The sequence below is a fragment of the Nicotiana tabacum genome, chromosome 24 (assembly GCF_000715075.1).
Source record: "Nicotiana tabacum cultivar K326 chromosome 24, ASM71507v2, whole genome shotgun sequence".
NCBI lineage: Eukaryota > Viridiplantae > Streptophyta > Magnoliopsida > Solanales > Solanaceae > Nicotiana > Nicotiana tabacum.
In genome coordinates, this window is record NC_134103.1 from 96,287,929 (window position 1) to 96,300,604 (window position 12,676).

The 12,676-nt window shown below is 35.2% G+C and overlaps 1 protein-coding gene across 1 annotated transcript; it reads left to right on the forward strand.

Moving 5' to 3' along the window:
* The first annotated feature begins 2,719 nt into the window (after nt 1-2,719).
* Nucleotides 2,720-5,246, forward strand: LOC107822603 (uncharacterized). The gene is made up of 3 exons (XM_016649148.2): nt 2,720-2,970; nt 3,069-3,174; nt 4,966-5,246. Exons 1-3 carry the CDS (start codon nt 2,938-2,940, stop codon nt 5,136-5,138), a joined length of 312 nt encoding a protein of 103 aa, XP_016504634.1. The 5' UTR covers nt 2,720-2,937; the 3' UTR covers nt 5,139-5,246.
* Nucleotides 5,247-12,676: the final 7,430 nt, after the last annotated feature.

The window sequence follows — 12,676 nt, forward strand, 5'->3', positions numbered from 1 at the left end:
TTTGTGACCCCTAAGCACTGAATAGAAGTGTTCTAAAAATTTACAGTAGGCAAGTAATGAGGTTTTAAGTTTAAATTTTAGTGGAGACAAAAATACGAAGTGATTGCTTCACATCTGTCCAAGTTAGTGAATAGACTTATAAGTATATATGTGCTGGTTGGGAGATAGTAAGTAGCTGATAAAAAACCAGCATATGCACAAGCTGGTCAAGTAGAAAAAAAGAAGAGCTCTAATAAAAAATAAGTTAGGGCTTATTTAAATCAAACTAGCTTATAAGTACATATTTACTTTAATTTGCTTTAAAATATTTATATCAGTAGTATGTAACAAGAGATGAAGTTCATCCTTCATTTTACAACTGCCTCATTACCTAACCAATAAAAATCCAGTCCTAGAAATACAATTAACATCGTTCAAATTATTGCATTGAGAAAAACACATGTTTGGTATAATTGGTTTTGAAAAAATACTACTTACAGAATATTGCTAATGTGATTTACACAAAACCTCATACATTATTTGACTCTACCTAAGCATTGCTCTGAACACTTTGCTTATTCCAAAATTTAATAACTTGTCAACACGCATATGTAATGGCTTATAATGCAACTTACTTGTATAAAAAGGTGGCATTTTATTTTTAAGAGGAATTCAATAACTTGTATATACAGATAATAAATGTATGCTTATGGGGTGTTCAGAAAGAGTAGTGTTCAATAATTGGATCATGACTTAGTATTCATCAAAATTACCTAGATCATGATGAATTAGGTTAATTGAGACATTGATCATACTTAACTCGAAATAGCTCTTCCATTTTCTTTCACAATTTGTTTAATTACTAAACTAAAAAAGTAGGGAGAGAGAGAGAGAGAGAAAGTGTAGCAGATAGATATATACTATCAAATGATTTTGTTTTACTAATTTTACAAAATATTCTTATGAGTCACTTACCAGGCTGTTAGATGAATATATTTCGATTGTGCCTACAATTAACCTATGAATAGTCCTAAAATTAACTTATGAATAGTTTAATTTTTAGTCTAAACGGTTTGAAGGAGTTATTATATAGAAATGACACCAAGTAGCCATTTAGAGAGTTGCTATTTAAAAATTAGTCGGTGCGTCCTAAATTTCAGTTTTTCAGCTTAATTTTTCAGGACACAAAGTCCTGAATTTAAGATTTTTAATTCAAATTTTCGGGATAAAATAAGTAACGGTTAAACCCTAAACAGCAATCCTAAAAATGACTATTTGAGTACTGCCCCCAATTATTACTGCCCCTGTTTCAATTTAGACGTTTACTTTCTGTTTTAGTCTTCTAAAAAAGAAATGTCACTTTTTTCTATTTTAATAAGATTTTGATTTCATTATTTTCATTTATTAATGGCATTTTTAAATATGGATGCACGACAGTTCAAAATTTAAAAAATTCAAAAGGTTTTTCTTTAATATATTAAGCACGTTTTTGGATTAAGATGCTACGCTTCTAAAAGGGTAGTATATTTTAGGCTAAATTTAACAGGGTTAGCGGGCAACGAGTCGATAATAATAGCAGGGTTAGTCACTTTTTAGCTGTATAATTAAGAAATAGCTGCTGTCATGAAGTTTTAAATAATCAAATTTCGTTGTAAAATCCCGTCAAACCTATTAAATTGAAACTACGTAATGGTGCCATAGCAGTCGCTATTTTCTTATTACATGAGCTATCTGAAAAATACTACTCGTATTTGTGAATTTAAGGAGGTGAGACAATTGAGAAATTTATGTATTATATTCGTTTAAAAAATAATAGTCAAAAAAATATACTTAATCCGTTTTAAGTGAATATATTTGATTCGGTACAGAGTTTAAGAAAAAAAAGAAGACTTTTGAACTTGTGATATAAAATGAGACACATATATTTTGTGTGGTTATAAATCATTGCATAAAGGTAAATTATTTTTAAATAAGAAAATGTGATATTTTTTTTGCATAAATTAACATAAATTAAAAAGAAGTGAGCATATATTTTATATACTTTTTATTTACTTATCCAAGACAATTCCACGTGCCCTTGTGTGGGCTTTGTTGCGGGGCCCAAGGATTCGGTAGGCTCTGTGGAAATTACTACTGGGCCGATCTTGTGGGCCAACCTTGTCACGTGGACTTTGGTACGCTTAGCCGAAAAATACGTAAAATAATCATTCCTAATCTCCATTCAACCAATCGTTTCTCTCTTCCCACGTGGGACTTAATACCCCATCCACAACCTAATGACATCACCTCACCACTACTCTCCTGAAATAAATAAATATTTTAGCTCATTAGTATTTATCTTAGAATAAAATGTATTTTTCCAACTTTCTTTTGTCTTTACAGAAACCTACCCAACTTTGACTATAGTCTTCGACCCAAATGTGGCTTAATAGTAGCTTTAGTGAAATTACTAGTAGTAACTTTGGGGATGGATGCAATTTTTTAATTTTAATTAGAAATTTCGGATTAAAATTCTAAAATGAATAAGTTTTGATACTGATAGCTTTTCTTAAATGTGCAAATTTTAATTAATCAAGTTAGTGGGTTCTTGATGTCAATCATCAACGATAATAATAATAATAATATATATAATATAATTTTTTTATGTGAAGTCTAGAAAAGATGTACAACTTGTATCTTGTACAAGTAAAAAGACTATTTTATATAGACAACGTTTTTCCTGATATCAAATATTAAAAATAAAAGGAAATCTATAGTCATTTCTCTTCACCAAAAACCCTACTCTTCTTACAATTTTCTTTGATCCTCTCTTTCTTCAACTTTCTCCTACACCCTTAGCTTCTTTTTCAATTCTTCTTCTCCTTCCTTCTGCTATAATCTTTTTCCAGTTTCTTCTCATTTTTATAAAACAAAAAGGTAGTCTTTCCTTTTTAGAGATCTTTCTTTAAAGTCTATACAATGGGTGATTCTTCCTCTCAATACATCCACATGGTAAGACTATTACTAATATTTCTATTTTTATTTTTCTTTATACTAGTAGGTTTAGATGATTGATAATCTAAATTAGTAAATAGGATTAATGGATGCAGGTGCATCGCTTAATTGAGGAGTGTCTATTATTCAACATGACCAGAGAGGAGTGCATGAAAGCACTCTCCAAACATGCAAATATCCAGCCAGTTATCACTTCCACAGGTCAATCCAACCTTCACTTCTCTTCCTTTTTTTTTTTTTCTTTCTTTTACGCTCGGACTCTTTAAAAATATATATTATTGGGGTTATGAGTACAGATCTTTCAAAAATAGTATAATTTTTAAAAAATCCGATACAAGTACGATAGTATTTTGAAAATTCTACACAATATAGAATTTCACTATCTGATTTTCAGTATCGGACTCAAGTGGGTTGACATGGAACATGAAATGAACAATGAAACTGCAGACTCAAATTGGTGAAATTGTACAGTAAAAATCTATATAACCGACGCTAATTTGTTTTTTCCAATATACAGCTAGACTTATACCTTCAACAATTATTCTGTATGTTTTTATTTTCATGATGAGAGAAGATTATCATTTATGACTTATAAAACTCGCAAGAATTTAATTGAAAAAGGTTAGTCTACACGCTTTAATTATGATTTTTTCGTATTTTTTATTTACTAATAAAAATTATCACTTTCTTTTTCTTAAACAGTAGAGTGAAACACATATTCGAGTGCATGTTTCATGTATGAAACGTGGATTGAGACAGTAATTGTCAATTCAAGTGGGCTTAGCAGATATTCTCCTCACTTTTTCCTGTTAAATTCCTAGCTTTCTTCTTTCTCTCACCATCTAAAATTACTAATTTCTGATATATTTTTATAATTTAATTTTAAATTTCGTTTATTTTATCTAATGCTTTCTAACAACATAAACATTAAATAAAAACATATACGAATAAATATTCTAAAAATATTATATATAACCCCACACACAAACTGTTTTTAATTATATATGTACGTACTTTTCACCTACATCAATTGACGGATTTCAGAATTTAAATAATATGAGTTCAATATTTAAGATTTTTAATATTGATCTCATTCTATTTTTACTGTTATGTTTTATATTTATGATTTATTATAATTTTAATAAATTTTTATACTTAAATTTATATTTTATCTCAAAAGTTATGAATTCAATTAATCACGTAACTAATTGCATCCGCCACTGCCTACATCCATAATTTAATTTTGAATAAGAAGTCATGAATTCTGAATCCGTGACTTTGTTTATTGAATCGGCTACTGCCCAAAACAGCAGCCGCCCTCGCAACCAATAATGTTTCATAGTACACAGCTTTTTTTTAGCAGTATCCTCCACAGAGTTGAAGTACAAATTAGAAATATTACAATGATTGTAAATCTACAGTTATATTAGGTGGGCCTTTGGACATAAGAATGGTAAAATTTCGGTAAAAAAGTGAAATTGTTTTAAATGAAAATGGTATATGAAAATTAGAGTTATGTTTGGATATGAATATGATTTTTGGTTGTTTTAAATTTTTGTAAGTGATTTGAAGTAAAATTTTTGAAAAATAGCCTTTTGGAATTTTTTAAATTTTTGAAAAATTCTGAAATTTATCTTCAAGTAAAAATTAAAAATATTATGGTCAAACACTAATTAAAAAAAAAAAGTGAAATTTCTTTGGAAAAAAAGTAAATTTTTTTTATGGCCAAACGAGCCATAGAATATATATATATATATATATATTTTTTTTATTTATTCCGTATCTAATTCAGATTCTTGCCGCATAGAGTCTATTAAAGAAGTAATGTTTCTACCAGGAATTTTTTTATCAGAAACTTTTTGATTGGCTCAAACCTGAAACTTCTAACTAAGATTGAATTCTCGCGACGACCTTTAGTGGTGTAGTTAATTAATTGAAGACTTGAGTTGCGAAGTTATTGTTTATTTAGTTAGATATTGTTGTAATAAACAGTGTGGAAGGAGTTGGAGAAGGAGAACAAAGAGTTCTTTGAGGCGTACAATAAACCTAGGGAAGAAGGATCATCGACAGGTACAGAATCCCAAATGGAGATAACAAGACAAAGAATTCACGATATGCTGTTGGATTCGTCTTCTAAAGATACCAACGAAAACCACAGCACTTAGCTGATAACTGTCACACCCCTTTTTAAACACTCCCAAATTATATAAGTGATATGGATTGTTGTGGGTTAAAAGAATTTTTTTAATTAAAGTGATAATTTGAAATAGGTATTATTTTATTGTCGCATTTTATTTGAATTCCTAGTCAAAGAAAGGTTGACTCTATTTTATTATTGGTCTACGAAAATAAAGTTCGGGTAAAGAATTTTGTTGATATGAGAGAAAGTGTAAGGCATTCTTCGAGTTTCGTAGTTTTAGCACGGTCGCCTTTATTTGACCAAAAATGGCTTGAATTAATTTTAGGCAAATTGTATTTTTATTCGATTTTCATGTTTTACATATTCGCTTTTATTTATTAAAATTATTAAAGAATAATTTGAATGATAGTAAATTGTCATAAACGAACCACGCAAATGAATGTTCATTTTATTATTTTTCTCATAACCTCATCACGCAAGCGAATTTGCAGGATTATTAACACGTTATTACTTTTGGAAAACAAACACTACTGCATTTGAGGAAATTAACTTTGAAATTCATTAAAAAGACAACTATCGCGCTACAATTAATTACTAAGTTGATTAAGTTGTTTATTTATTTAAATAATAAAATAAACTGATTTTATTAAAATTATTTCGACAAAAACTGGGGTGTAAGAGATGGGCCAGCTTATTTGCAAATACGGTGGGAAAATGGGTCAAACCAATATTGATAAAACATGCCGGATCTATTATTGACAATAGACCAACTAGCTTTATTAATATTGTGCTTGCAAAATTTTAACTTATTTGGCCCATATCGTTTCTTTTTTATTAGTATGCAGACCCCCCATGACCCAATTAAGGTTCAAAATAATTGTCTTATGCACCCTTCCTTTTATTAACAAATCAAGCATTTGATTAAAAGTAAAGGATGAAGCTTAATATATATATATATATATATATATATATATATATATATATATATATATTGAATATTTAAAGCATAACTCTGAACCAAATAGATTTAACTAATTTAATGATAGCACTAGAAAGAAGGAAAAAAAAACTTAACCATGAATGTCAAAAATCAGATTCTTAGTCCAACCATGGTACCTCAAAACACTTCAGCAAATGAGTCCAAAACTCAAACGGTGGTCCATAATCTTTCCGCTAACACATATGATTTCATTTTAGCTCACAAATAAACATGATGTTTCTTTTCCAATTACATGTCCAAAAACTCACTTATTTGCTTTCAAGCGATATTCAAGTAAAATGAATCATAGTGAAAATAGAATTAGGTGAAACTCCTTAAGAGTAATATAGTGAGACCTGATCTTTCATGTAGAATCCATGTATTAACAAAGGCAAAATACATAAGTAACTATCTGAAGTATATACTAAATCCCTGGAATCAAAATCATCTTATACACTTAACCTTTCCAAAGTGTATCTAACACACACCACTTTTTTCTTTACCAGATTTTCAAAATAAGTGTGATATCACGCGCCAACAAGGTGGTGACACGTGTCAGAATTCAAGAAAACAAAATAAAATACTTAATTCACACCCTAATTAATTATTATCTTTTCTAAAAAAAGGAAAAGGTAAAAGAACCCCGTGCAACCCGTCTCTCATTGTAACGACCCGACCGGTCGTTTTTAGCCATAGCGTGTCGTTTGGCGGTTTGAGGCCATGAGCAGTTTTACTTCAGGTGTTATGACTCGTGCGCATAGTCGGAATTGAATTTCGGGAAGTTCGGAGTTGATTTGGAGATAAAAATCTAATTTCGGAAGCCTTAAGTTGGAGGAATTGACTAAGGTGTAAATTGAGTAAACGGCCTCGGAATCGAGATTTGAAGGTTCCACCAGGTTCGTATGATTATTTCGTACTTGGACGTATGTTCGGATCGGGTTTTGGATGCCCCGGGAGCGTTTCGACACCTATTGTGGAAGTTAGCAATTTGGAAGCATTCCATAAATTTGGGTTGGAGTGCATTTCAATGTTATCGATGTCCGTTTGAAATTTTGAGTCAGGGAATAGCTCCGTATGGTAATTCCGGTATTGGGAGCGCGTCCGGAAGTGGATTTGGAGGACCGTAGGTCATTTTGAGGTCATTTGGCGAAAGTTGGAAATTTGGATAATTTTGAGAAGTTTGACTGAAAGTGGACTTTTTGATATCGGGGTCGGATTCCGATTCCGGAAGTTGGAGTAGGTCCGTAATGTCAATTATGACTTGTGTGCAAAATTTGAGATCAATCAGACGTGATTTGATAGGTTTCGGCATCAAATGCGATTCATGAATTTGACGTTGTTTGATGTGATTTGAAGGCTAGACTAAGTTCGTAACGTATTTTGGGACGTGTTGGTATATTTGGTTGAGGTCCCGAGGGCCTCGAGTGGATTCCGGAAGGTTAACGGATCGATTTTTGAACTTAAGAATTTCTGAAGCTTAATGCTTCTAGTGTAATCGCACCTGCATGACTTTGGCCGCAGGTGCGAGATCGTAGGTGCGGCGAATTGCTCGCAGAAGAGAGAAGGGACTGGAGCAGGGGGAGCCACAGAAGTGGACTGGAGAAGCGCACCTGCGTGTGCGCAGGCGCGAGGCAGTTACTGCTGGTGCGTAAATTGCGTAGATGCGCATGGCAGATCGCACCTGCGATGCTCCCAGAAGCGAAGAAACTTCCGCAGGTGCGAAGTCTTGGCTGGGACGTGAGGACTGTAGGAGCGGAATTTGGACCGCACCTGCGGAGCCACAGGAGCGGCTATTGGACCGCTGGTGCGAAGGTCGGGCTCGGCAGAATGCTTTTATGCGGGGATTTGGCCATTTTCCTCCCATTTTTATTTGGTTTGGGCGGTTTTGCAAAGCTTCAAGGGGAGAGTTTCAGCAAGCAACTCAAGGTAAGTGATCCCCCCTTATTATAAGTTAAATACATGATTATATATGGATTTTAACATGGAAATTAGTATAAATTGTGGGGGTTTCGTAGAAAACCTAGAATTTGGTATTTTTGAATTTTTACCACGAATTTGAGCATGGGATTGGACATAAGTCATATATTTGAGTTCATAAGGTTATGGGTAAAGTTTATCTTCGAAAAGGTTTGGAATCCTGGCACGTGGGCCCGAGGGTGATTTTTATCGACTTTTAGAACGGAACTGGAATTTGTTATAAATTGGATTATAAGGAGTATTAGAGTATATTCTCATGGATTTTCACATTTATTTACTAGTTTTGGAGCATTGAGCATCGATTCGAGTTTTTGGGAAGGCTTGGGAGCCGGAGAAGGAACTTGAGAGCGAGGTAAGTCTCCTTTCTAACTTTATAAGAGGAAATTAACCCTATAGGTAAAATAAATTAATATATGCTTCTAATTGTGGGGGACTACGTACGCACGAGGTGATGAGAGTCCGTACGTAGCTACTAGCTATGCCTATGTCTGGGTAGTCTAGGTTTACATCATACCTTGTTGACATTGCTGTCGATTTATATTATTGTTTGCCTTGAGAAGAAGCAAGATTGAAGTTGAGTAATAATTGTCTTGAAAGAGTGGAAATTTGAAGAAATTTAAGATTTAAAAGGTTTCATTTGAACTTCGAAATTTCGAAAAGAATTGAGGAATATTATAATAGCTTAAGAAATCTATGTGTAACCGCACCACATGTATGATTCGCAGGCAGGGTAATTTTCCTTAAAAAGCTTCAAGTTGAATTTCTCTTATTTTGAAAAGAAACAAGAAAGAAATATGATTTAAATGTTAAACTTATATTTGGCCGCGTCGCAGGTATGATTCGCGAGCGGGGTATTTTCTTAAATTTATGTCGCATGACCGCGTCGCATGAATGATTCACGAGCGGAGTAATAGATGCATCTATGGTTCGCGCCGTTCGACCCTCGGCAGTGCACAATTTATTTTTATTGTTGGATCGGGCCGTACGGCCTCAGCATGACTTGCACATGATTGTATTAATTGCTTCGGAAATTATAATAATTGATATTGCCTTATTTGCCTGAACTGTTTAAAAGATGAAAATGAATTTGGAAAATTTCTTGTTGACAAAAGAATTGTTTACTTATTTCATGATATCGGGCTTACAGCCGTTCTACGTGATCCATGCTTAATCATATCATTGGTATATTAATTATAGCCCATAGTAAGTGTCCGAGTCGACTCCTCGTCACTACTTCTTCGAGGTTAGGCGGGATACTTATTGGGTACGCGTTGAATTATGTACTCATACTAACTTGCTGCACATATTTTGTGCAGGTACATATATGACTAGTGGCCTTGAGGGCGCAGAGGCGCGGTTACTACGGGGACTTAGGTTCGTTGTACTCTATACTACGATCCGCAGCCATCAGTCCCCTTCAGGGGTATTTATATTTCTCCTGTCCAAATTTGTATTTCTGACACTTATTGTATTTTATTTTAAATTACTAGATAATGCTCATGCACTTGTGACAGCGGATTTTGGGCGATTATGGGTTGCACTGTATTGGAACTTTTAAAGATATTATTATTTATTTTGTAAACTATATCTTTTACTATTTAATTGAAGGAAATATGATTTGAGAAATATTAGAAACGAGAACCAAATTAAATATTTATTTTTGGCTTGCCTGATAGCGGTGTCCGGCGCCATCACGATCCTTATGGATTTTGGGTCGTGACAATATGGTATCAGAGCACTAGGTTCACTTAGGTCTCACGAGTCATGAGCGAGTTTAGTAGAGTTTTGCGGATCGGTACAAAGACGTCTGTGCTTATCTTCGAGAGGCTATAGGGCTGTTAAGAGCACTTCCCTTCTTGATTCCTCATCGTGCGGTTTGATTCTTGTGAGGCTTATGCCTTCATTTCTTTCCCATTCAATCTTATACAACGTGAAGCACTAGTTATAAATCGGGAATTGAGGAATTGTAATGGTACTACAGATGTGGTGCTGGGTGTTTCTCCCTGTGTAGTTGATTGGGCTATTGTCGTCGCCTTGTGGAAGGATACTCTGTCATTTCAGCTCAGTAGCTGTACTTCTGAGAGCTTTGAGGCTATGCACAGGTTGCTATAATGCTCATGAGTTGTTATCGCACAATATTGATGTGATGGTGGGATGCTTGCCTATGTATCGGGGCAGTGAATGACTTGAAAGGAGGTTTACTCAGTGCATGATTCAGAGATTCGTTATTTTACTTCCGACGAAGGAAAGGCAATCGAACTAAGAATGTTCAGACTTGGGTTGATGGAGTAGCGGGACTCGATATTTTCTAGCGTGGTGGAATCTTTGCCTGTTATGTGGCGTCATAGTCCTCGATTGGTTATGATGTGTTAAGTTCGCTGGTGTTATGGTTTTCTTCAATTTGCCTTGGGGCAGAGTATTATAAATGGTGCCGGGAAAGCGGTTGACTGAGGTCGCAGTGTGTAGTGGTTCAGAATCAAATCGGTAATGCTAATATTGATGGCTTAAGGAAGATGATCTTCGGGGAGGTTTAGAGTTGGCGGTGATTTGTTGGTTCGGATGCTACAGAAATTAATTTTGAGTTAAGGCAACAACTGGGCAGTAAAGGATGAAAAAGGACATGTGGGAGCTAGCATGCGGCGGTTAAACTTCTAGAAGGCCAAGTGTAAGGAAACAGAAGTCGAGTAGTTTCTTGAAGAAGTAAGTTTGACCAAAGTGGCAGAGTAGCATGTGGGTTCGGTGATAGGATAGCTACACGCCTTGAGGAAAGTTAGAGTGATTTGGGATTCATGGTGGATAGTGACTAGGTCTACGAGCTTAATTTGGAATATTGGCTACTATATTGAGGAAGATTTGGTGTGACAGAAAGGAGTTGCTTGATATGAAGAAGAATACAACATGACTTTGGATGGGAATATACTGTCGCACCTTTTAGTTGATGTCCATGAGGAGTGAACGGACTTGTACAACTGGTGAATGAGCACGGGCTCAGGACGGGTTATTGATTATGTAGTAAGTGTATCCAGTGCAGCGACGTTGGAAGATGTCGGCATGTAATTTCCACAGGTGGGTTATCTCCTGTGAGCAGGTCAGCGATCGCGTGACTGACGAAGCTTCTACGAAGAATTCTACTGGCTATCCGGTGAGAGGTTAAATATGAAGATGTGGCTTGTGATTCAGAGTATTCATGAAATGATTAACAGGAAGATTTTGAAGCAAATTGGCGGGTTGATTGTGCAAGATCATGTAAATAGGGGATAAGGAGTCTTGGTGGATTCCAAAATTATGTAATGGTAGCTTCAAGATAAGTGGGAGAGCCCCCACTACCTACGATGGGATTGCATGGTTGTCTACTTATGAGATTTCTGGTTATCGGCATACTTGTGGGTTATTACTACTAAGGAAAGAGAATATCAGCGGTAATTTGAGCAAAGGATTGAGGAATGTGTGCTATAGTTGGCCTTATTGACTCATGTTCAGGTTTTGGGAAGATTCAAGATTTATGCTTCGTGTAAAGGTGATTTACAAGGAAGTGATTCAGCCGTGTGCTTTTTTGAGAGGGTGTTCATATGCTGGTGGAGCCTTGGAGTTCAATTATGTTCGGGACCAAGTCAAAGTGGGTGACTCTCAATAACGATCCTAGTGGATTCAAAAGTTAAGGTGTGGTGCCTAAGGATTTCGAGTCCATAGTGTGGTTGAATATCGAGCTTTTGCAGCGGATTTTGATAAAGGATCTTAGAGTGTTCCGTGTTATCTTTGGTCTACGGGGTATCATGAGAGGAAGGGGAACATGTAAATTTGGATTTATAGAAGAATCATCAGAATGGGTATATCAGATGAAGATGCGATTATGCGCACAAGGAGGGTATGAAATGGTTCGTGGGTTTTGAGAAAATGTGGTCTTGTGAAATAGGATCACTCAGGACGAGTGCGGATGGAGTTCGCCATGGTTGAATTGGCATGATGGTGGGAGTGATCAGTTCCTCCAGCATAATTAAATTATGCATGTGATTTGGGGCAGCGCGCGCGAGGCTTAGCGGTCGCCGTAATTGATTGTATTTGGATGCATTCGAGTATTATGGCCTGTTATGTGTGGGCAGGTCCCAGAAGAGTTATGGTGACTAGACCACTATTTGAGGATTTGTGTGTTCTACGGTTATGAGAATTCAGTCATGTGTTGCAATGATTCTCCTGAAAAGAGTAAAGCGAAAGGTTCTACAAAGTGAAGTATGTATCCTATTAGCGAGTTAGGAGTTATGATGAAATTTTTGGGTTCTCGCGTATTGTTAAGATAAGTGTGGTGAGCGGCACGAAATTTGAAAGTTAAGGATCAAGGTTGCAGATTGGTGTTGACAAGAATGTCAAAGAGCTCGGATGAGCGGGAAATGATTTAGATGGTTAGAGTAAGCTGGTATTGTCTTTAGCGTTACCTGAGATCGGTGTCCTAGTGTAAGAGGCTTTTGAGTGGAGATTTCGTATTTTTGATTTGCTTTACAACATTTGTGCGGCCGGTGGTATGGATGTGCAGACTTGTTATCTGGTACGGAAGGTCGTGGGAGCACGTCCCATGGGAAGATTGAATAAATGTGACATGTAGTCACTTGATT